General features: G+C 32.5%; 2 protein-coding genes across 3 annotated transcripts; both read left to right on the forward strand.

Moving 5' to 3' along the window:
• Window positions 1–13,596: 13,596 nt before the first annotated feature.
• LOC131182354 (probable RNA helicase SDE3) lies at window positions 13,597–18,126 on the forward strand. 2 transcript variants are annotated; one of them, XM_058151687.1, is made up of 4 exons: window positions 13,597–13,750; window positions 14,585–15,658; window positions 16,621–16,830; window positions 16,949–18,126. In XM_058151687.1, the coding sequence occupies exons 2-4, from the start codon at window positions 14,594–14,596 to the stop codon at window positions 17,963–17,965; spliced, it is 2,292 nt and encodes a 763-aa protein (XP_058007670.1). In that variant the 5' UTR covers window positions 13,597–13,750; window positions 14,585–14,593; the 3' UTR covers window positions 17,966–18,126. The 2 variants fall into 2 exon arrangements, with proteins under 2 accessions (XP_058007670.1, XP_058007671.1); XM_058151688.1 differs by having other exon boundaries at window positions 13,616–13,750; window positions 14,588–15,658.
• A 2,411-nt stretch (window positions 18,127–20,537) lies between these two features.
• On the forward strand, window positions 20,538–23,383 carry LOC110663959 (uncharacterized). Its single transcript, XM_058150823.1, has 4 exons — window positions 20,538–20,587; window positions 20,670–21,630; window positions 22,607–22,816; window positions 22,936–23,383. Exons 1-4 carry the CDS (start codon window positions 20,538–20,540, stop codon window positions 23,356–23,358), a joined length of 1,644 nt encoding a protein of 547 aa, XP_058006806.1. The 3' UTR covers window positions 23,359–23,383.
• The last annotated feature ends 3,211 nt before the right edge of the window (window positions 23,384–26,594 follow it).

Raw genomic sequence — 26,594 nt, forward strand, 5'->3', positions numbered from 1 at the left:
ACTGTACATAATAAGTATACTCTTCCACGCATAGATGACCTGTTTGACCAACTTCAAGGTGCAATGTATTTTTCCACGATTGATTTTCGATCTGGGTATCATCAATTGAGGGTCAAGAAAGAAAACATACTCAAGATGGCCTTTAGGACTAGGTATGGACACTATGAATTTTTTGTAATGTCTTTTGGTCTTACTAATGCTCCAGCCGCTTTTATGGATCTCATGAATAGGGTTTTCAAGCCTTTCTTAGATCAATTTGTTATAGTGTTCATCAATAACATTCTAGTGTTCTCAAAGAGTAAAGAGGAGCATGAGTAGCATTTGAGAATTATCCTTCAGACCTTACGGGAACACAAGCTATATGCCAAGCTCTTAAAATGTGAGTTCTGCTTAGATAGTGTGGCTTTCCTAGGCCATACAGTATCTAAGGATGGGGTGTGCATTGATAAGAAAAAAGTTGAGGTATTGCTTCATTGGCCTAAACCCACAATTGCGTCAGAGATTCGTAGTTTCTTGGGTTTAGCAGGGTCTTATAGACGGTTTGTTCAAGACTTCTCTCGTATTGCAGCACCTTTAACTAAGTTGACACAGAAGAATGTGGAATTTCAGTGGTCTGAGGCTTGTGAAAAAAGTTTTCACGAGTTTAAGACTCGTTTAACTACAGCACCAGTGTTAGCCCTTCCGTCTGGATTAGGGGGTTATGTAGTGTACTGTGATGCTTCTAGGATTAGTTTAAGATGTGTTTTGATGCAGCATGGATGGGTTGTTGCATATGCTTCTCGTCAGTTGAAAAGGCACTAGCAGAATTATCCAAATCATGATTTGGAAATGGCTGCAGTAATTTTTGCTTTGAAAATCTGGAGGCACTATCTATATGGTGAGACTTGTGAAATCTTCACTAACCACAAAAGTCTCAAATACATCTTTGACCAACGTGATCTTAATCTTAGGAAAAGGAGATGGGTAGAATTGCTGAAGGATTATGATTGCACCATACAGTATCACCTTGGAAAAGCTAATGTGGTGGCTGATGCTCTAAGCAGGAAGTCTTCTGGTAGTTTAGCCCATATATCTACCAAGATGAGGCCTCTGATTGGTGAATTACACAAGTTGCTAGATCAGGGAGTAAAGTTTGAAATTGTAGCTGGATCATTCTTAGCACATTTTCGAGTTAGGCCTATCATGATTGATCGAATTGAGGCTGCTCAGAAGAGGGATTCTCAGTTGTGTGAGATTATAGATAGTATTCATCAAGGCCAAGCTCAAGGGTTCATGTTAAATGATGATGGAGTTCTTCGTTATGGCACTAGACTTTGTGTCCCCAATATTGATGAGTTGAGAAGAGAAATCATGGAGGAGGCACACCATTCTGCTTACATGGTACACCCAGGTTCAACTAAGATGTATCGTGATTTAAGAGAGCATTATTGGTGGGGTGGCATGAAGAGGGATGTTGTAGACTTTGTTGCTAAATGTTTGACTTGTCAACAGGTTAAGGCAGAACATCAGAGACCATCTGGGTTACTTCAGCCGTTGCCTATTCCTGAGTGGAAGTGGGAGCATATTGCCATGGACTTTATTGTGGGTCTACCTAGTACACGAGGTGATTACAATGCAATCTAGGTGATAGTGGACAGATTGACAAAATCTGCTCATTTTCTTCCTATGAAGACTACATATGACTTTGCTAAACTTGCACAGTTGTATATAAAAAAGATTGTTAGTCTTCATGGAGTTCCAGTTTCCATTGTCTCTGATCGTGGTACTCAGTTTACTTCTCGATTTTGGAAGAAATTCCAAGAAGCTTTAGGAACACGAGTAGACTTTAGTACTGCTTTTCACCCTCAGATGGATGGACAGTCAGAAAGGACCATACAGACATTAGAGGACATGCTTCGTGCATGCGTTATGGATTTTTGTGGCTGTTGGGATCATCATTTGCCTTTAGTGGAGTTTGCTTATAATAACAGTTATCAGGCAAGTATAGAGATGGCTCCATATGAGGCATTATATGGTCGAAAGTGTAGGTCACCGATTTGTTAGGATGAAGTTGGAGAAAGAAGGCTTACTAAACTAGAGTTGATACAATTAACTTCAGAGAAGGTTCGACTAATTCGTGATCGATTTTTGACTGCTCAAAGTCGACATAAAAGTTATGCTGACCCTAAGCGTAAAGATGTAGAGTTTATGGTTGGTGATCATGTATTTCTGAGAGTTTCACCTATGAAAGGAATCATGAGGTTTGGGAAGAAGGGGAAGCTTAGTCCTCGTTTTGTTGGTTCATTTGAAATTTTGGAGAAAATTAGAGCAGTTGCTTACCATTTAGCCCTTCCACCTGGTTTTGCACATGTACATCCAGTTTTCCATATCTCTATGCTTAGAAAGTATATACCAGATCCATCTCATGTTTTGCAACCTCAGACCATATAATTTAGGGATGATATGTCATATGAGGAGCAACTAGTAAAGATTTTAGATCGACAAATTAGGAAACTCTGGTCTAGGGAAGTGGCTTTGGTCAAAGTCTTGTGACATAATCACTCAAGTAGTGAGGCCACATGGGAGGCAAAATTTGAAATGCAAGCCAAATATCCTCACTTATTTGATTCTTCAGGTTAGAATTTTGTCTATTAAAATTCGGGAACCGAATTTTTTTTAAGGGGGGAAATGTGGAAACCCATATATATTTATTATTTATTATTATTTTATTTTAATTAGCTAACAATAATTTAATATATTTATAAAAAATATATATTTTATTGGATGGCCTGCTTATTTATTTTTAGATATATATATTATTTTGAAATTAAATATATATCTACGATATGAATAACCCAATTCAATAATAACTCTTATCCCATTCTACACCTAATAGAACTCTTGAAATATATATATATATACCCTAATAATCTCTTCTGCTAAACTTTGCTCTCAAAACCTGTTTGTCACCTCCTTTTTCTACCAAATACTCTCAACAGGTATTTTCATTATTTTTAATTATATATATATATATATATATATATATATATATATATATATATATATATATATATATAAATTTACGATTTATAATATGATGTGCGCAGAGAATCCCTAAATTTTTACTTCTCTATTTATCACCTTCGATTCTGTTTTCAAGGTAAAAAAAAAAATCTCATTATTTGTTCAATAATGGGTGAATTTGATTTTATTTTCTTTATTTGATTTGTTACAACTACTTTAGAAATTTATTTTCTCTTTGACCATTGGTATTGAATTGGGTTGATCATGATTAATAGTATCCTTGAATTTAGATTATATATATATATATATTCATGATCAACCCAATTCAATACCAATGGTCAAAAAGAAAATAAATTTCTAAAGTAATTGTAACAAATATATATATATATATATATATATATATATATATATATATATATATATATATATATATATATATATATATATCCACCAAATTCCTATGAATCCGTCCCTGTTCGTGTTCACCGAATCATACATATATATATAAAAGTTATTTTATTTTATTATTATTTGATATTTTTCTTTAATATTTTGGGTGTGTAGGAGATTTAAATATTCAATCAGTCAGTTGAAATTGTCTCTCTTCTATTGAAAATAACTATTGTCTTGAAGGTTCCAGGTGAGTGGTAATTATAGTACATGGCACCGTTTTAGTCCCTTTTAAAATTTCTTAGCATTAAGTTTGTTATTAAATGAAATTTTAAATCAATATTTTAACAATTATTTTACATGTGATTTTCTAGAGTTTTATTTTATTATTGAATTTTATTTCGATTTTAATTAAATAATTAATTTTATCAACTATCTCTGCATTAGAGTCATTAGGATTCCAGAAACAAGTCTTTAATGTATTTAAATTGATTGATATTTGACTATAAAATTTACCGATATGTTACACTGAATTGATTTGAGATTGAGTTGATCTTATTGACTCTCTGAAATTATTGAAATAAACTATTGGAATTGCACTATTAGTTATTATTTGCTATCTGAAATTTTTTATTGATTTTGATTAATTTATACAAATTAATTTTCTGTTTTGAATTGGTACTTGTGCCCAATATCTGTTTCTATTATCTGGCCCCACCGTGTGGACTATCACGGTATTAGGTTACATTGTCGAGTCATGCATCATTGCAGTTTATGGTTTGCATTAGTATCATATGTATTAATATCTGTGAAGGAGGAAGAAGGTATCTAATATCTGGTAGCGCGCTTACCATCTGGCCTTTGGTGATGTGGGGTATCATCACCTTGGTGCACTGTACCATAAAATTTTTATTGAATGAATTTCTTTTATATATATGTTTTATGAAATTATTTTATTAATGATTTTGACAGCATGAGCATGATTTTATTGAATAGAAAATTTATTGTGAAATTAATCAAGCGTCTGCCTGTTTCTATTCTGTTGTGTGCTATAATTATCATTCACTGAGCATTTAGCTCAAACCACATTTTCTCTGTCTGTTATTTGTTTCAGATCAATAGAATTCTACAGCTGATCCAAATATTCAGTCCATTTTCTGGGGAGGGATAATCTTTAATTTGTTCTCATGGTATGCCCGAATTCATATTTTCTCAGGCTAATAATTAATTTAGTTTATTGAACAGTTTAAGTTTTTATTTGAAATCTGTAGAGACTCCGCAATTTACTTATGGGATATTTATGATGTTTATTTAGCATTTTATTTATTTGAATTTTGTCTATTTTTTTTGGGATTAGTAAGTGATAATATATTTATTCAAGATACTCTAATAAGGCTTGCATGATTTAAGAATACTTAAATTATGCGCCGGTCACGGCTCAGAATTTTGGGTCGTGACAGTAGGTGAGTTAGAAAGCAGGCCGATCTTTATATGAGAGCTAGGAGCAGGCTAATTTCTATTGCTAAACTCTATGGCCGATCTCTATGGGAGAACTAGAAAGTAGGCCGATCTATATGAGAGAGCAAAGAGCAGGCTAAATTCTATAGCCAAACTCTATGGCCGATCTCTATGGGTGAGCTAGGAAGCAAGGAGAGGGATCTGAACACTAAGGTACTAAAATATCCAGCTCTACTAATGTTAGATTTTTAGGAAAAGAATCAGTCCAGGGCTTTAATTTTTAAAGATTAAATCTTCACCATCAGGTTAGAATTGGTTAAAACATTTAGGGTACAATTTGATCTTCACCATTAATCTTATTTGTAAGGATAAATCCTGGGCCATTAGATTAAAGTAATAAGGACAGATAATCTTCACCATCAGATTGGAGTTGGTTAAAGTATTTGGGGTACGATTTGATCTTCACCATTAATCCTATTTGTAAGGACAAATCCTGGGCCATTAGATTAGAGTAATAAAGACAGATTTGGCTCCTTTTATTCACAACCTTTGGATCTGTTTTGTAAGGCATAATTCTCAACCATAGGATTAAAGAGAAAATGATAAAGAAGTCCTGGATTAAATCTTTGCCCTTAATTTTTGATCTCTTTAATTCTTAACCCTCAGATTTTTTCCTTCTAAATCCAGACCCTTTATTTTCTCCATCTAGAATCCTGACCTTCCATCTTAGGACTCCCATTCCCTATAAATATTCAAAGTCTCCACTGTAGAAGGGGTCCTTTTTTCTCAAAAGTAGAGCTTAGAATTTAAGAAAGAGGCTCACTCTCCATAACCCATCACTTCAAAAGTTCCTTAGCTCTACTTTCAATCTTCACAAGTCAGAATATATTTACCCCATCATTGCTTAGAACCCCTTTGCACATTGGCCAATCCTTTTATTTATTTATTTATTATTATATTTTTTTTTACGTCTTAAACTTTACAGTAATTTCATTTTTAGATATGAGGTTCAGGAAAGAGTCCATTCCTTGAATTCCCCCCTTTTTCTAAAATTTTGCAAAATCTTCTTTTTGTAATGATTTTTTTAAAAAAATATGGGTTCGGAGAAAGCTAGGAGCAAGCTAAACTCTATGGCCTAGGTCTATGGCTGATCTTTATAAGCAAGCTAGCTCTAAGGCTGATCTCTATGAGTAAGTTGGGAAGATGGCCGATCTCTATTAGCAAGCTAGAAAGTAGGCCGATCTCTATGGGAGAGCCAGGAGTAGGCTGAATTCTATGGCCGAACTCTATGGCCGATCTCTATAGGCGAACTAAGAAGTAGACTGATCTCTATGGGAGCCCGAAGCAAGCTAAATTCTATGGTTGATCTCTTTGGGCAATAGGCCGATCTCTATGGGAGAGCCAGGAGCAAGCTAAATTATATGGTTGAATTCCATGGCCGATCTCTATGGGCGAACTAGAAAGTAGGCTAATCTCTATGGGAGCCCGGAGCAAGCTAAATTCTATGGTCGAACTTTATGGCCGATCTCTTTCGGCAGTAGGCCGATCTCTATAGGAGCCAGGAGCAAGCTAAATTCTACGGCTGATCTCTATGGGCGAACTAAGAAGAAGGATGATCTCTACGGGAGAGCCAAGAACAGGTAAAACTCTATGACCGAACTCCTCCTCCCTAAAATTTTGCAAAATCTTTTTCTTTATAATAAATTCCAAAAAAATATAGGTTCGGGAGAGAGTACTTTCCTTGATCCCCACCTTCCTAAAATTTTACAAAATCCTTTTTTAATAATTTCTTTAAAAAAAAAAGAGATCGGGAGAGAGTCCTTTCCTGGAATCTCTTAACTAAAATATTAATAAAAAATATCTTAAGAGATTGGGGGAAAATTCTTACCCGAATTCTCTTAACTAAAATTCGAATTAAAATATTTCAAGAGATCGGGAGAGAGTTCTTACCAGACTTCTCAACTTAAACTCTTAACAAAATATATTGACAAATACATATTAAGAGATCGGGAGAGAGTTCTTATTCGACTTCTTAGCTTAAACTTTTAACAAAATATATTGACAAATACATATTAAGAGATCGGGAGAGAGTTCTTACCTGAGTTCTCAACTTAATAAAAAATATCTTAATAGATCGGGAGAAAGTTCTTACCCAACTTCTTCGCTTGAACTTTAACAAAATATATCAAGAGATCAGGAGAGAGTCCTTTCCCGAATTCTCAACAAAAATTCTAATAAAATATTTCAGAGCAAGAGAGAGTCCTTACCCGAATTCTTAGTTTAAATTCTAACAAAGTAGTACAGGAGATCGGGAGAGAGTCCTTACCCGAATTATCCTAGCTTAAATTCTAAATATTTCAAAAGGTCGGGAGTTAGTCTATACCCAAATTCTCTTCACTTAAATTCTAATACATACATTTTAAGAAATCGGGAGAGAGTCCTTTTCTGAATTCTCTTAGCTGAAATTTAGATTAAAATATTTTAAGAGATCGGGAGAGTCCTTTCCTGAATCTTGTTCCAAAATCTAATGTTTTGGGAGATCGGGAGAGAACCCTTTCCCTTTCTAACCCCGATACCTTTAAAACTCATCATACGTTCTAAATAATGGGTTTGCGGGAGAGTTCTTCCAAAGAATCCCGAATTTTAAACTGAGGCCCAATGGAGAGTTCTCCTCAAGGCACTCATATTTATATTATTAAGATAAAATCCTTCCTAAAAATATCACAATAAAAAATTATATTATACAACTATATGAACAAAATTTTATAAACACAACATCAATCCACTGAACGGTCACCCCATATACCCATGTTCTTGGGAAACCCAAAATAGTAGAATATCAAACGTTCCTTCTAATAAGGACCAAAATTATAACTTTAACCCCAAATTATCAATATTAAGTTATGAAGAGCACATCGTTAAATTTGTTTACCCTTGTTAAGGGACGAGGTGGGGTCCCTAACACCTTCCCCACCCGTATACAGACCCCGAACCTAGAATCTCTGTTTTCGAAGTAGTTTTAATCTTTACAAACAGTTTTCTTTAATTTCTCTCAAAATTAAAGTGGAGACTCCTCACTTTTCCCACTTCGGTGAGAACCGTCTAGCGACTGCAAAACCCTTTCAACATTAATAATTGCAATTTTCTGAACCCCAAACTGAAGAACTAAGGCAATTTCGCTCATTCCAAGGTACTCTTATGAATGCACTTGATTCTAAAATTGATGGTGCTCTGATGATAATGTATAAAATTATGGATGAGTTAACAAAAATCAAAGTCCATCTGGGTCTCACAAGTATTGAAGTTGGGGAAACCAGTAAGGCTACTACTGCTGGTCCTGTCCAAGAAAAAGGAGAAGAAGAAAATGAAGAAGAGGAAAAAGACAAAAAAGAGGAAGCTGATAGTGAAGAAGAGGAAGAAAAAGAAGAGGAAGATAAGGAAGAAGAAGAAAAAGAAACAGAAACTGAAGAAGAAGAGAAAGAAGATGAATATGAAAAAGAAGAAGAAGAATCAGCTGAAGAAAAATGCAGCAATGACAGTGATGAAAGTGGTTCTCAAGGTTGCAGTAAAGAAGGAAGTGAAAATGCCATGAGTGCATCTGGTTCTGATGGTGAAGAAGAGCCAAAGACTCCAGCCCTTGCTGCACCTGCTAAAGGAAAAGGGAAATTAGCTAGACAGGAACAAAGAAGAAAGCAAAAAGCAAAAACTGATAAACCATTTGCTACAAAGGCCAAAACTGGCAAAAAGCCTACTGCAGAACCTTCTGATGTTCCCTCCTCAACTGAATTGGCTCCTGGCACTATTATACCTTTAAAACCTAGTGCTGCTATGGCTGTATAAATTCTTCAAACTCTAAGCAGTGAGCCTGCCAAACCCACAAGGAAGAAAATGGCTGCCAACAGACCTAAACCAACTAGAAGAAGTTCTAGGTTGAAGGGTCAGGATACTTTGCTGACTTTAGTTTATTCTATCTGAACAGTCTGTTTTTAGTCTGCTACTTTGTTTGCTAATTTTAAGTATCTGAACTATAATTGGTTTGGTGTCCTATTTATTTTTGCTACACCTAAATAGAATTTTAGTCTATCCTTATTTATGTGAATCTTTTCTCCCATATTTTTTTTATCATGACAAAAAGGGGGAGAAGTTGATGAATTTGTCTATTCAATGAAAGAAGTGGTTGATATTGAATTTCTGACGGATATTTTGTGGATTATGATACTTGGATGAATAGGCCTATTTGAAAAAATGTTAGTTTATAGATAGTTGGTTGACATTATAAATACTATTGTGGATATTATGTACATAAGTGTTAATGTTTTTGCTTAAAACCCCCTGTGGCTGAAGTGCTTATGAATATTTCATTAAAGGAGAGTTGTTGTATATAATCATGCATATTTGTTAATATATGTTGATATAGGTGCATACACATAAGGGGAGTTATTTCCATATATATATATAAATAGATATACTCACACTTTTCAATTCTTATTTGGTGATTCAATTGAGTTTTGTCATCATCAAAAAGGGGGAGATTGTTGACCCCATGAGCTCAAAGGAGTATAAATTTTGATGATAACAAAACTCAACTAGAATCAAACTAATCTTGCTTTAAGTGTTATGCTTTCATGAAGTTAATGATAGACTTGTGCTTTAAAGAAATGATGACATCTTAAGATAACGCAAGACGAATCGAAGAGAAAGAAGACAAAGAAAGAAAATGCTACCTTCCAAGCTACATTGATGATCAAAATTGAAGGTACATATAGTTTGAGAATAGTTTAAGGATTTTAGGAATATTTGTGAAAAGAATTGAGGAGTAGAGCCAATGAAATCATTTTTATTTCCTCAAATTTTTATCCTATGTTTTTAGAACTAGTTTTTAATCATTGAATAACCTAAAAGTATTTTATTTTGGTTTGGTGCAAAGTTTTAATTTTTTTAAAGTTAAGCAGAAAAATTTTCCTGGTATGCTAACTGGTTTGCTACTGCTCCTAGTAAACAAACTGGTTTGCTACTGCTCCTAGTAAACAAACTGGTTTGCTAACTAACTCAACTTTGCAACATTGCAGAAAATGACAAAATAACGGCTATTTTCTTAAAATTTGAAATTATAACGTTCAAATGAGTTCTCAAATGGTTAAAAACGATTCAAGGCTATAAATACACTTACTCTTGGTCATTTTGCACTTAATAAAAGCTGCTATATTATTTCAAATCTCTTAAAGTCATTAAAGCTTTCATTCAAAGTGCTCATATTGTTTTTATTACTCATCATTGGCTTATTTACTCATTTCTTCTTTATAGATTCTGTTATAATAAGTGAGAGTGAATTTTAAATACTTTGTTATCATTTATGAGAGGTCTTTCAAGCACCTATTGAAGCTTGAAAGTATTAAGTGTTTGGGATAACACTTGGTAGAAGTGTGAAACTACTTGTAAAAGCTTTGGTGTGAAGATTTATAAAGGGCGTTTGTCTATTACCTTTAAAAGAGAAGAATAGTGAAGTGAAGACTCAAAGTAGGATCTTTGAGAGAGTGAATATAAGCTAATTAGGCCGAATCACTATAAAAATTCAGTGTTCAATTCTCTTAACCCTTACCATTTAAATTCTTGTATTTTACTTTCTGGTTGAGTTAATTTTGCTGAACTGAGAACTAATACAGTTTACTGTTATATTTGCTGTAAACTAACATAATCTGTTACTATTGTATTTGCTGAAGAACCAGTATAATTTGCTTATTGCTGTGTTTGCTGAAAACTGATATAACCTGTCTTCTACTATGTTTACTGTGCTGAGACTTAATTTAGTTTACTGCTCCATTTATTGAGTACTGATATATTCTTCTAGAACAGTATACTGAACTTGCTTAATTTCAATTTTTATCAATTGTTTATTTGGTTATTTACACACACACACACTTCACATTATAGGACTTAAGTTAACCAAGCTTTGATCAAGAACTGAAAAATTGCATTAATTCAATTCACCCATCTCTTGGACATTTTTGGGACATTATCCTATTTATAGGGGAAATATAGGCCCATTGCACAAAATCAATCAGCTTGTGTTAAAATTCACGATTCTTCACTTATAAGTGACCCCATATCTTCATATTTATTCAAATCATATTTATTGAACAACTTAAAAAATATGTTTAAATATGGAAAAGGTGTTAGGCTATACTTTATTTATTTATTTATTTATTTATTTACAATATAGGGATTTGAAATCTAATCTTAAGGGTGTCATGAATGACATGGATCCCAATATTTAATGTATGAATGAAATTTTTATATAATCGTTGTATATACAATGATTTAATTATAATCATTGATCATAATGAAACTTATGTGAGACTCACAATAATTAATAATTACAATAAAATCATTGAATATATATGAGTTTCATTGTATAATTTTTTATACAAATGAGTGAATCTCATAATTTTTATAAGTATTTTATAATTTACAAAAAAAAACATAAGAACATTTATATATTTATCTAAATATTATTTATTTACTATTTCATATTAAATGCTGACGTGAAATCATTGTAATTCCCATTAATTACTAGGCTCCCACATACACACACACATATATATACACTAGTTATTTTATAATCTACACCACTCTATCTATGCATTTCATGCGAGACTCTTATATATATATATACTAGTTATTTTATAATCTACACCACTCTCTCTATGCATTTCATGCGGGACTCTCTTAATATAATACTAAATGTTGGAATTTTTTTTTTTAAGAAAAATTATTATATTAGTCTCTTTATTTTAATAAAATTAACTAATTATTTATTTACTTTAAAAAATATATTAATTGATTATTTTTTTATTTCATCTACTGTTTAATCTATCTATTTAGCTAGTTAAATCAAAATTTTCTATTAATTAATGTATTTAAACGAGGGAGCAAATATTTTTATAGAGACTAAATAGTTTAAGACTTAAAAAATATAGGGACCATACAGTTGTGATTTTCAAAAAACAAGGATTGAATTCAAACTAATAACTTTTTTTTTTATTTTATAAATAATTTATATTTAAAAAAATATATATAAACCCTGATTTATTATGAATTTTAAATACAAATGTATGACTTCCATCTATTTAATATATAGTTATCATTTTGTGACTTCATTTTGGATTTGGGTCTCGCATCTATTTATTCTTCTGCTGGTGCTTCCTTCCCCTTTTATTTTCTATTTTTGTCAGATTTTCTCACTTAGTATAAATTGCTTTAGATTAATTTCTTAGGGAGACATATTAGTCAGGATTTAGCTAAGCTTTTCTTGACATTTTTAATAATAATATTTCTTGCTTATCAAAAAAATATATGGATGTCATCATGTATAATATGTTTTGGGTTCATAAACCAATCCTAAATAAAAATTCCCCATATTTAAATAATATTAAAAATAGTTGCCCTCTCTCTCCCTCCTACAAATCTTGCACCAGTGAACAACCTGTTTTGTAGAGAATCGCCATAAGCCTCAGCTTTTCTCTAAAAGTGTCATCCCTCTCTTTTTCTCTCTGCATCTCCCACTTTATTTTAATGGGTAATTGGCGTCGAAAGGCAAACTGTGCATGCAATATTATTCATTGCATGCACTATAGAAAGACGTACGGCATTTAGTACATTAGTGTATATATATATATATATATATAACTTTATAAATTGGCCAAGTTCTTACTTGAGCTTACAAAGTTGATTTTTTAAGATTAATCAACTCATATTCAAGGCACATGTTCACATATTACATATATTTATATCTGAGGGATTTTTTTTTCCTTTCTAATAAAATTATGAGAACAACAAAAACAAGTTGAAAACTGATTTTCAAACGAATTTTAGCTGCAAAATTAGAGTTTAAGTCCTGAAGTTATTTTTATTAAAAGACTTTATTTAAATATTATTATGGGTTGAAGCTTGATGAAACATTATGTACTTAATTTTTTTTTAATATATCACTCTTATTTATACTCAACAATATAATTAATGTCAATGTATAAATTCTTTTATATGTTTAGTAGTATTTTATTCCCATTAATTTAATTTGTCAAGGCTTGTTAACATGCTTGGTAGTGTTCTTCTTTGAAGTTTGAAGAGAATTAGCTTCAATCAAGAAATGAAAAAAATAAAAAAAAAATACTACAAACATTTGGAATAGGCTTAGTAATATCATAATTTATATTCTATAAAAAAAAAAAATCTTTTTCTAGGATCGACCGACTCCTTTAGGGTTCTTTTTGCTAACATGACAATATAGGGGTGGGTGTACATTGTACTAAGAAGGCTGTTGAGGTTACTTATTATATGTAAAATAATATTTTTTTTTATAAAAAAATAAATTATTTTTATAATATAAAAAATAAATTTCATATAAATATAAAAAATAATACATATATATTAAATATACCTAATAATTTAATAATTTCTCGATTGTTGATCGTTGAAAGTCGAAGCTCATTACCGTAGTCTGATTGGTGGTGGTATTGAATTTGCAGCTGCAATGATGAAAGGTGACTGATAAATAAAAATCACAATAAAAGCCTAAAGAGTATTTTAACAAAATAATCTTTAATGTTTTATTTAATTAATAAAATAATTAATTAATTTAAATTTTATATTCTTTCAAACTCAATTACATAAAATTAAGAAAAAAATTATTATTGTGATTTAACATAAAACTTTGATTTTTTTTTCTAATAAAGTTGGTAAAAAGAAAAATAAAAAACTTGACTACTAAGAAATGCATAAGAAATTATTCAAAATTAATAACAAAACTTTTCAACGTTTTAACAGGTGAGCTGTTCTTTTCATTTCAGTGACTTCAGTCCTTGCTGCTCTCTTTCATTTCTCGCAGTTTGGGGAGTCTCAAGTAAGTCGATTCCTTTCTTACTTGATCTCATTTTGTATTATTTCTTTTTATCCATATAATTTTAATTTTTTCTGGTTGATCTGATTCATTTGCATGTAATTTTTCTCTTGGGAAGGAAAAATTAGGAAAGTAATTCAGAAGTCAATATAGATCATATATGGAGTATTTTTTTTAATATAACCCAGAAATAAAATCATTATAATCTGATGAGTTTCTTTTTGGGTAGTCATCAAATCATTTTAAAATAGAACTTTGTATATCAAGATTCAAGAATTTTTTTTTTCCCTTCATATTATCTTTTTGTTTTTCAAAAATTCTTGAAATCCAGCAACTGTACCCTGGGATAGGGCTTCCTCATCTTCACTAGAACTGGTGTAAATGCTTGTATGTGCTTCCGTCTAGACCTGATTAATGTATGCTGCAGCTGATAAAGTGAACTTACAAAACCAACTTACCAAGTTTTTATTTGTTCTGCTAAAAAATCGCAGGTTCCCAGTTTTTGATTTATTCCTAAGAAAAAAATCTTCTAGGAAGAAAGTCATAGAAAGTGATCCTTAATTTCAGTAAGAACGATTAATTGAATTCTGGTGATAACCACACTGAAGTTGCCTCTCCATGCCTGATAATCTTTCTATTATGTTTAGGAATTTTCGTACCAAATGGGATGGAACAATTTCCCCCATTTGCAGTTCGATTATAGGAATTTGACTGAATTATTTTTCATGGTGGAGTTGAGCTGTATGATTCTATGCAAAAATTGGGGCAAATCAATATTGTGGTTATATACTTTATATTTTCACAGGAATTATTGATCTGTGAATGTTTTGGTTGCAGAAGGCCTACATGTCTCTGTTTCTTGAAATCTTGCGGTGTGTTCTTTGTTGTGTTGAAGATCGTAGAGATGAAAATGATGATGAAACATATTGTGTAAACACTTCATGGGAACCAAGGGTGTCACGAAGTATTGTTCCTTTTAATTTCAGGGCAATATTTGGTTCAAGGTCAAGTAATTCAGCAAAAAATGGATCCACATATGTTAACTCAGTGGAAAGAATATATGATGTGTCTAGTAGTTCAAAGAGTTACCGAAATTATGTACCTATATCTTCCCATATTCCAGAAGCATCTTCCTCTTGGCTGCCACAATCTCCATCCAAAGAAGCTACATATTCTTCAAGTCCAACTCCAAGACCTAAACCCCCAGCATCTTCTTCTTACCAACCTCAATCACTAACAAGGGATATAACTTCTTCTAAACCATCTCTTCTCTCTCCTGCACCTTCAATTTCATCAAAATCATCCCCCCAGGCACCTAAACTCCCACTATCTTCGAACCAAGCCCAACCATTAATACCAGAAATACCTTCTTCTAAACCATCCCCAGTCTCTCTTACAGCTCCAACTTCTTCATTAAAACCATCCCCTCAAGCACCTTCAACTTCTTCTAAGCCATCTCCATTATTCTCTGTAACTACAGCATCTTCTTCCAAAACTAATCCTAAAGCACCTCCTTCTTCCTTGGGCCCTTCTGCATCATCATCCAAGCCACCTCCGACTATTAAGCCAACTCTAACTCCAGCTTCTGCATATGTCATCAAAAGCAGTCAAAAGCCACCTATTCCTGAATTCCAAAAATCCTATTCTGAACCATCTCCATCACCCTCTGAGCCCCTTCCATCTTTTAAGCCAACACTGGCTCCAGCTTCCTCAAGTGTCACTAGTCAACAGACAAAAGCCAACTACGTATTAGTTCAAAAGGGTACATCACCTATTTATATGATTCCCAAGGATATTAAAGATTTGATCAAGAACGACAGGGTGCCTGGAGTTCTGAAAAAGCCATTGTCTATGTCAACATATAAGGATTATTTTGCTGCTCTTCTTTATGCTGAAGACTTCTATATTGAGGTATTGACTACATCAATCAAATCTTGAGTGGTTTCATTTTCATTAATAATCTAGTTGAATAAGAAAACACATCAGTGTGCCTCAAAACATATCCCATTCTAAAAAGCTACCTATGAAATCTTGATTATTCTAAATTCTATATTTTTTTTTATTAATACATGAAAAGATGATTATTCAGAATAATATATGGCTGAAATTGCATAGAAAATGGCAGCAGGTTTATTTAGAGACGGCTAAATAGATTCTAGCAATAAGATGATTCAAGCATAACTTGGAATTTTCATGATAATTTGTCATACTTTGTTTTATTGGGTGGATTTTTCTCTTCAAAATGCTAGTAAATTGGTTCAATATCCAAAAGGTGAAAATAACTTGCCCGTCATGTATCATGAAATGGAATTGCTATAATATGAATGGTATGAAATAACTCAACTTGATTGCACTATCTACATAAGATTGAAAAATTATTTGATAAAGAGAAGAAAAAGGATAAATGAAAAAAGATAAGAAAGCATCTGGCAAAGACTAGGAATGACTCCTACCAACAATAGCTTCTGTAGCTCAATATCTTGTGCTGCTTCATTCTTGCTATTGAACTTATTAATCCATATGTTATTAATAACAGCATAGCCATTCAATTGTATTGTCCCTAACGTATCAAAAATTAAATGTATTATTTTTACAATCGAATGTAACTAGGAGGCTTGATAGAAAAACATCTTTGACTTTGGGGATGAGAAAAGAAGCCATAACTTTACTCCTAAGGTGATGAACAGAAAAACAATGGCTGTTGTATTTGGTTCATGCTGCTGCCTCTGGTCTGCAATTTTTTGCAATTTACAATATTATTTTTGCTGTTTGATATGTGAAACGCACGTTCTTGGTTTTATAAATTTTTGCCTCTGTGTCTTGTAAATTCACCCTTTTTCATTGGGGTTGGTTAATGTTTTTGTATGAATCAGAAATGGAGTGAATTCAAATTGGAGAATATCACATTAAAGTTGCAACAAGCATCAATCTTTAAACTGTCATACTTCACAGAGAATCATGAGAAGGATAATAAAACCTTTGTGACATTTGAGATTGACTCGTGTCGTGAGAAGCGGCCATTTCTTTTATCAAGGGACTTTATCTTTGCAAGACCTTCAGGAAATAAAACTGAGCCATTTCAGGTTAGCAGCCAGAACTTTTTATGGTGCATTCTGTGGACAAAAATATTTATTCAGCTCATGTATGTATCTCATATTTCCATTTTATCCACAATTTTTATTGTTTTCAAATGCAAACCAGGGTGTTATATATCGAGTGGTGAGGAGCACAACTGTGCTAGTTGAATTTGGTGAAGATTTTTATGCTCAGCATCATCCATCTCGCAGATATGATGTTAGCTTCTCATTTAACAGAGTTTGTTTAAAAAGGGCTCATCAAGCAGTTGAAGCCGCTTCAGATCCTTTATTTAAAAGTTACATTTTCCCTGATTGTGACTTCAGAAAGAGACACTCTGCATCATCAACTGCCTATTTTAATTATGAACTTGATGCAGATCAAACATCCGCGGTTTGTCAGATCCTAGCCTTTCAGGGGCCACCACCTTATCTCATTGAGGGCCCACTCTGTGTAACTAAACCAAAAAGGTATGAATGTAAACAACTATCAAAAACTGGATTGGTTATCCAAGAAGCAGTGCTTGAAATTTATAGAAGCTCTCAAAAGCACCGAGTTCTTTTATGTGCACCTATTAACAGCACATGTGATTTGCTGACAAGAAGCTTGATGAAGCACATTCCTGAATCGGAAATTTTTCGAGCTAATGCTGCATTTCGAGAGATAGATGGGGTGCCTACTGATATCCTTCCTTCATGTGTGCCTGCTGACATCCTTCCTTCATGTATTTTTGAAGGTGAATGTTTTTCTTGTCCTCGTCTTCAGGAACTCCGGAAATATAGAGTAATATTGTCAACTTATGTGAGTAGCTTCCGGCTACATAATGAAGGCATTGCTGCTGGACATTTTAGTCACATTTTCTTGGTGGATGCCTCATCAGCTACTGAGCCTGAAGCAATGGTGGCACTGGCTAATTTGGCTAATGAGAAAACTGCTGTAATAGTCACTGGTGCACCAGGAAACCATTCAGGTTGGGTCCGCTCTGATATTGCTAGGAAAAATGGACTGATGGATTCATACTTTGAAAGACTTCGCGAGAGAAATCCATACAATAGACTTGATTCAATGTTTATCACAAAATTGGTCAGCGTCGAGCGCAAATCAGATGATACAGATAGCTTTCAGTCATTCTCGTTTTATTAATTTGCTCTTTCATAAACCGGAGCAGTATCTCCCAACTCTAACTTTTCGCATCTGTTAGTTCTTTTTGTGTTATGTCTTTCAATGCATATGCAAAATCCATGGAGTCTGCTGTAAGTTGCTTCCCACTTGCTTGTGGATATAATGCTTATGCAGTTTTTGCATTTTGTGCATTTTAAGGTAGGATAGTAAATAGTAATGATAATTAAGAGAGAAAGAAAAAAAAAAATAATAATTAGTATTTATAAAATAATATAAATAATTTTTAAATATTATACTTAATTATAAAAAATCTTAATTTTTAATAATTAAATTTTTTAAAAAATAATAATTTAGATCATAAATATTTAGGAGTATTATAAATAATAATGATAATTAAAAAAATTAAATAATAATTAATATAAAAGAAAATATTCATGAAAGGTGACATGTGGTTAGATTTTCAATGAAAGTATCACATGTCATTTTACCATATATAAAATGAAGTTGATATATATATAATAATTTCATTGTAATTATTGATTATTTTGGATTTCACTGTGATTATATGTACAATGATTACACTAAATAAAAATTCTATTAGGGTTCGTTTTGTTGATGTGGCAGAAGAGGGGGGTGTACATTGTACAAGGAAGGCTGTTGATGGTTGAAAGTTGAAGCTCATTTCCGTAGCCTAATTGGTGGTGGTATTGAATTTGCAGCCGTAAAGAAGAAAAGTGACTGATAAATAAAAAGCACAATGAAAACCTTAAGAGTAATTTTAACAAAATAGTCCTTAAAGTTTGATTTAAGTAATAAAATAATTTATTAATTTAAATTTTATATTTAAAAAATAAAAAAAATTCTATTTATTATAAAATATATTTTATATTTATTTTTAATTGAATTTTATATTAAAAAAATTTTCAGTATTTATATTTTATATTAAAAATATATTTTTATTAATTGAAATTAATGTAATTATTTTTTAATAAAACCAAATAAATTCATGTATTTAAAAATAAAATGTAAAAATAAATTTGTACTATTTTACAAAGTAGATTTAAAATAAATATATAATTGAATGAGGTGAGGGAAGAATAATTAATAGAAGGATAAGGGAGGGTAAGAAAGGGGAAGGGTGAAGAGGGTTATAATAAAAAAAATCTCATATATATTCGTCATGTTTGAAAAGAGTTTAAGAAGGATAAATAATTATTAGAAGTACAAAAATGCCTTTTTTTATTAGATAATTTATTAAATGGTAAACTCATTGTGATAAATCTTAAATTTGCAAATAATAATGGTTCACTATAAATAAATCATAAAATTAATAAATCAAAACAATAATGTACAAATTTAACAAAAATTAAATAAAAAATGGATTATTTAGTAAAAAAATGATAATTGAAGCATAATAATTGAAGCAAACTATTAAAAGAACAAATAAAAAAATGATAATTGAAGTATAATAATTATAGCTAACTATTTAAGAACAAATGATTGAAAGCAGAGAAACTATGTATGACTTCTTAAAAGAGAAAACATTTATTTATAGTGGTACGCTAGGTTTATTTTTAATGGGTATAATTGGATTTTTAATAAAAAATTAATTATACAATAGAAAAATAAAAAATAAAGTAATTTTCAGCTCTCACCTCCCCCTGCTTACACCCAATTTTGGGTGTAAGAAAAATTAGGATTTAAGGGGTAAGGGAAGGTAAACCTTACCTTTACTTACCCTTATCCCTTATTAACTCACCTCTTCCCAAACAGGGTTATAATAGTTACTTACCCCTCTTTACCTTTATTTACCCTTCCCTCACCTCACCCAAACAGAGCTTGTTGATCTGATTCATTTGCATGTAATTTTTATCTTGGGAGGGAAAAATTAGGAAAGTAATTAAGAAGTCAATATAGATCATATATGGAGTATTTTTTTAATATAACCCAGAAACAAAATCATTATAATCTGATGTGTTTCTTTTTGGGTAGTCATCAAATCATTTTAAAATAGAACTTTGTATATCAAGATTAGAGATTTTTTTTTTCTCTTCATATTATCTTTTAGTTTTTCAAAAATTCTTGTAATCCAGCAACTGTGCCCTGGGATAGGGCTTCCTCATCTTCACTAGAACTGGTGTAAATGCTTGTATGTGCTTCAGTCTAGACCTGCTTAATGTATGCTACAGCTGATGAAGTGAACTAACAAAACCAAGTTACCAAGGTTTTATTTGTTCTGCTAAAAAATAGTAAATAGTAGGTTCCCAGTTTTTGATTTATTACTAAGAAAAAAATCTTCTAGGAAGAAAGTCATAGAAAGTGATCCTTAATTTCAGTAAGAGGGATTAATTGAATTCTGGTGATAACCACACTGAAGTTGCCTCTCCATGCCTGATAACCTTTCTATTATGTTTAGGAATTTTCATACCAAATGGGATGGAACAATTTCCTCCATTTGCAGTGCGATTATAGGGAATTTGACTGAATTATTTTTCATGGTGGAGTTGAGCTGTACGATTCTATGCAAAAAATTGGGGCAAATCAATATTGTGGTTATGTACTTTTTATTTTCACAGGAATTATTTATCTGTGAATGTTTTGGTTGCAGAAGGCCTACATGTCTCAGTTTCTTGAAATCTTGCGGTGTGTTCTTTGTTGTGTTGACGATCATAGAGATGAAAATGATGATGAAACATATTGTGTAAACACTTCATGGGAACAAAAGGGTGTCACGAAGTATTGTTCCTTTTAATTTCAGGACAATATTTGGTTCAAGGTCAAGTAATTCAGCAAACAATGGATCCACATATGTTAACTCAGTGGCAAGAATATATGATGTGTCTAATAGTTCAAATAGTTACAGAAATTATGCACTTATATCTTCCCATATTCCAGAAACATCTTCCTCTTGGCTGCCACAATCTTCATCCAAAGAAGCTACATATTCTTCAAGTCCAACTCCATCAAGACCTAAACCCCCAGCATCTTCTTCTTACCGACCTCAATCATTAACAAGGGATATAACTTCTTCTAAACCATCTCTACTCTCTCCTGCACCTACAATTTCATCAAAATCATCCCCCCAGGCGCCTAAACTCCCACTATCTTCAAACCAATCTCAACCATTAATACCAGAAATACCTTCTTCTAAACCATCCCCAGTGTCTCTTACAGCTCCAACTTCTTCAATTAAACCATCCCCTCAAGCACCTTCAACTTCTTCTAAACCATCTCCATTATTCTCTGTAACTGCAGCATCTTCTTCCAAACCTAATCCTAAAGCACCTCCTTCTTCCTTGGGCCCTTCTGCATCATCATCCAAGCCACCTCTGACTTTTAAGCCAACTCTAACTCCAGCTTCTGCATACGTCATCAAAAGCAGTCAAAAGCCACCTACTCCTGAATTCCAAAAATCCTATTCTGAACCATCTCCATCACCCTCTGAGCCCCTTCCATCTTTTAAGCCAACAGTGGCTCCAGCTTCCTCAAGTGTCACTAGTCAACAGACAAAAGCCAACCATGTATTAGTTCAAAAGGGTACATCACCCATTTATATGATTCCCAAGGATATAAAAGATTTGATCAAGAAAGACAAGGTGCCTGGAGTTCTGAAAAAGCCATTGTCTATGTCAAAATATAAGGATTATTTTGCTGCTCTTCTTTATGCTGAAGACTTCTATATTGAGGTATTGACTACATCAATCAAATCTTGACTGGTTTCATTTTCATTAATAATTTAGTTGAATAAGAAAACACATTAGTGTGCCTCAAAACATATCCCATTCTAAAAGGCTACCTATGAAATCTTGATTATTTTAAATTCTATATTTTTTTTATTAATACATGAAAAGATGATTATTCAGAATAATATATGGCTAAAATTGCATAGAAAATGGCAGCAGCTTTATTTAGATACGGCTAAAAAGATTCTAGGCAATAAGATGATTCAAGCATAACTTGGAATTTTCATGATAATTTGATAATTTGTAATACTTTGTTTTATTGGGTGGATTTTTCTCTTCAAAATGCTAGTAAATTGGTTCAATATCCAAAAGTGAAATAACTTGCCCTTCATGTTTACATGTATCATGAAATGGAATTGCTATATTATGAATGGTATGAAATAACTCAACTTGATTGCACTATCTACATAAGATTGAAAAATTATTTGATAAAGAAAAGAAAAAGGATAAATGAAAAAAGATAAGAAAGCATCTGGCAAAGACTAGGAATGACTCCTACCAACAATAGCTCTTGCAGCTCAATATCTTGTGCTGTTTCATTCTTGCTATTGAACTTATTAATCCATATGCTATTAACAACAACATAGCCATTCAATTGTATTGTCCCTAATGTGTCAAAAATTAAATGTATTATTTTTACAATCGAATGTAACTAGGAGGCTTGATAGAAAAACATCTTTGACTTTGGGGATGAGAAAAGAAGCCATAACTTTACTCCTACGGTGATGAACAGAAAAACAATGGCTGTTGTATTTGGTTCATGCTGCTGCCTCTGGTCTGCAATTTTTTGCAATTTACAATATTATTTTTGCTGTTCGATATGTGACACGGACGTTCTTGATTCTTTAAATTTTTGCCTCAGTGTCTTGTAAATTCACCCTTTTTCATTGGGGTTGGTTAATGTTTTTGTATGAATCAGAAATGGAGTAAATTTAAATTGGAGAATATCACATTAAAGTTGCAACAAGTATCAATCTTTAAACTGTCATGCTTCACAGAGAATCATGAGAAGGATAATAAAACCTTTGTGACATTTGAGATTGACTCATGTCGTGAGAGGCGGCCATTTCTTTTATCAAGGGACTTTGCCTTTGCAAGACCTTCAGGAAATAAAACTGAGCCATTTCAGGTTAGTAGCCAGAACTTTTATTTGGTGCATTCTGTGGACAAAAATATTTATTCAGCTCATGTATGTATCTCATATTTCCATTTTATCCATAATTTTTATTATTTTCAAATGCAAACTAGGGTGTTCTCTATCGAGTGGTGAGGAGCACAACTGTGCTAGTTGAATTCAGTGAAGATTTTTATGCTCAGCATCATTCATCTCGTAGATATGATGTTAGCTTCTCATTTAACAGAGTTTGTTTAAAAAGGGCTCATCAAGCAGTTGAAGCCGCCTCAGATCCTTTATTTAAAAGTTACATTTTCCCTGATTGTGACTTCAAAAAGAGACTCCCTGCATCATCAACTACCTGTTGTAATTATAAACTTGATGCAGCTCAAACATCCATGGTTCGTCAGATCCTAGCCTTTCAGGGGCCACCACCTTATCTCATTGAGGGCCCACTCTGTGTAACTAAAGCAAAAAGGAATGAATGTAGACAACTGTCAAAAACTAGTTTGGTTATCCAACAAGCAGTGCTTGAAATTTATAGAAGCTCTCAATAGCACCGAGTTCTTATATGTGCACCTATTAATAACACATGTGATTTGCTGACAAGAAGCTTGAAGAAGCACATTCCTGAATCAGAAATGTTTGGAGCAAATGCTGCATTTCGAGAGATAGATGGGGTGCCTACTGATATCCTTCCTTCATGTATTTATGCAGGTGAATGTTTTTCTTGTCCTCGTCTTCAGGAACTTCAGAAACATAGAGTAATATTGTCAACTTATGTGAGTACCTTCTGGCTATGTAATGAAGGCATTGCTGTTGGACATTTTAGTCACATTTTCTTGGTGGATGCCTCATCAGCTACTGAGCCTGAGGCAATGGTGGCACTGGCTAATTTGGCTAATGAGAAAACTGCTGTAATAGTCACTGGTGCACCGGCAAACCATTCAGGTTGGGTCCGCTCTGATATTGCTGGGAAAAATGAACTGATGGATTCATATTTTGAAAGACTTCGCAAGAGAAATCCATACAATAGACTAGATTCAATGTTTATCACAAAGTTGGTCAGCGTCAAGCGCAAATCAGATGATATAGATAGCTTTTAGGCACTCTCCTTCTATTAATTTGCTCTTTCATAAACGGCAGCAGTGTCTCCCAACTCTAACTTTTTGAATCTTTTAGTTCTTTTTGTGTTATGTCTTTCAATGCATGTGTAAAACCCATGGAATCTAACACCCAAGGACCTAAAGTTGCTTGGGTACCTAAAACAGTTAGCTGATTACAGGTCTATCTAAGAAGTATGCTGGAAACAGAACTTTGGTACATAGACAGTGGCTGCTCTAGGCATATGACCGGAAACAAAAGCAAATTTTCCTCACTCACCTTAAAAGAAGGAGGATATGTCAAATTTGGTGACAAAAGTAAAGTTAAAATTATTGGATGTGGAACTATTGGTAAGAATCTTTGTATTAAGAAAGTTGCATTAGTACAAGGTTTGAAATATAATCTTTTAAGTGTTAGTCAACTTTGTGACAATGGTTTTAAAGTTAACTTTTTCCCTACACATTGTGAAACTCATGGAAATAATATTATGTTTGCTGGTGCTATAGTAGATAATATTTACCTAATTGATTTAAAGAGTCTTGAAGAAAATTGTAAAACTTGTTTTATGACTTTCGATGATAGTGCATGGCTATGGGATAGAAAATTAGGACATGCTAGCATGAACACACTTGCTAAACTTTCTAGAAGAAATCTTGTTAGAGGACTTCCAAAATTAAATTTTGAAAAAGAATTTCAATGCAAAACATGTGCAATTGGTAAGCATACAAAATCATCTTTTAAATCTAAGAATATTGTCACTACCACTAGACCATTGGAATTGATGCATCTTGATCTTTTTGGTCCAATCACACCCAGTAGTCTAGGAGGCCAAGCATATATATTTGTGATTGTTGATGATTTTTCAAGATTTATATGGACTTTCTTTCTTGCTCATAAAGATGAAACTTTTGGTGTGTTTGAATCTTTTTGTAAAAGAGTTCAAAATGAAAAAGGATATTGTGTTACTTCCTTGAGAAGTGATCATGGAAAGAAATTTGAAAATAATTTGTTTGAAAATTTTTGTTCTCAAAATGGCATTTATCATACTTTTTTAGCTCCTAGAACTCCACAATAAAATGGAGTTATAGAAAGGAAAAATCGATCTTTACAAGAAATGATAAGAACAATACTGAATAAAAACAGTTTACCAAAATATTTTTAGGCAGAAGCTGTGAATACAACATGCTATATTTTGAACAGAGTTTTCATAAAAGCAATTTTAAAGAAAATTCCTTATAAGCTTTGGAAAGGAAGAAAACCTAACATTGCATATTTTCATGTTTTTTGTTGTAAATGTTACATCTTGAATAACAAAGATAGTAATCTTTAGAAATTTGATGCTAAATCTTGTGAAAGAATATTTCTTGGTTATTCTATAAATAGTAAAGCATATAGAATTTTTAATGAGAAAACCTTGACCATGGAAGAATCAACGTGTGTACTTTTTGATGATGCTAACTCTTCCTTGCAAAGGAAAGATTCTTGTGATGATGAAAATGAGTAGATACTGGACATCAAAAATAAAAATGAAGATGAGCTTGATCCAAAACAATTAGTAGAGAATGATCAAAATGACAAAGAAGAAGAACTTCCTTATTCTACAAATGATGAAATTCAAGAAGAGCCTCTACCAAATGTGGAAGAACTATAAATTGAAGAACCTCAATACCAAGACATTCCACAAGAATGAAGGTACCATAGGAATCATCCCAAAGATGACATCCTTGATAGTCCATCACAAAGATGATGACGGAGCTCAATTTAGAAGATATTTTTGTAATGTTGCTTTTATATCTCAATTTGAACCCAAAACATATGATGATGCTCAAAATGATGGGAGTTGGGTTCTTGCTATGCAAAAGGAACTCAATCAATTTAAGAGAAATAAAAGTATGGACACTTGTTCCTAGACCTAAAAAGCATTTTATCATTAGAACTAAATGGGTGTTTAGGAATAAAATGGATGAAAAAGGGCATGTAATTAGAAATAAAGCTAGACTAGTAGCCGAAGGATACAATCAAGAGGAAGGTGTAACACCCCTATATGCATAGCCTGGTATATTTTACTGTTCCGGTGACCGGTGTCGGTCTAGACAATTAAGGGGATTAGAACCACAGTTAAGACACCTAGATAAGCCTTGAATGTAAATAATTAGTGATTGCCAGATAGTTAAGTATAAATAAGAAAAACAGAACATAAAAAGTTAAATGAGCCGGGAGTCACAGCAATGGGTGACCTTCCCGGAAAGTGACTGCGAGATCAGTCTTAACCTGAATTTTAAACTGGAAAATGTAACGTCGCGGTCCTTAGGACTATTGTGAACCTAGTGGAAAAGAGAAAATCATAGAAAAAAATTGTTAAGCAAGTCAAATAATTAGGTCATGGATCCGAAAGAAATATTGAATAATTAGCAAACTGGATCAGACCGACGAGGAGCAAATTGGTCAATTCACCCCTAGAGGTGACTCCTGACCTAACTGTCCAATAAAATCGAAGAAATGAAAATTTCGGAATATAGAATTAAATTAAAGAACTATTGAAAAATTAAAGGAAAAAGAAAAAGAATTAAAAAGTTGATTTATTACATCACTTTGATGACATCAATTATGATGTCAAAATTAATTTTAATTTTTCAACTTTTTTAACTAAGTCAAAAAGCAAATAAATACATAAAAATTAAAAGAAAAA

Source organism: Hevea brasiliensis, chromosome 8 (assembly GCF_030052815.1).
Source record: "Hevea brasiliensis isolate MT/VB/25A 57/8 chromosome 8, ASM3005281v1, whole genome shotgun sequence".
Classification (NCBI taxonomy): Eukaryota; Viridiplantae; Streptophyta; class Magnoliopsida; order Malpighiales; family Euphorbiaceae; genus Hevea; species Hevea brasiliensis.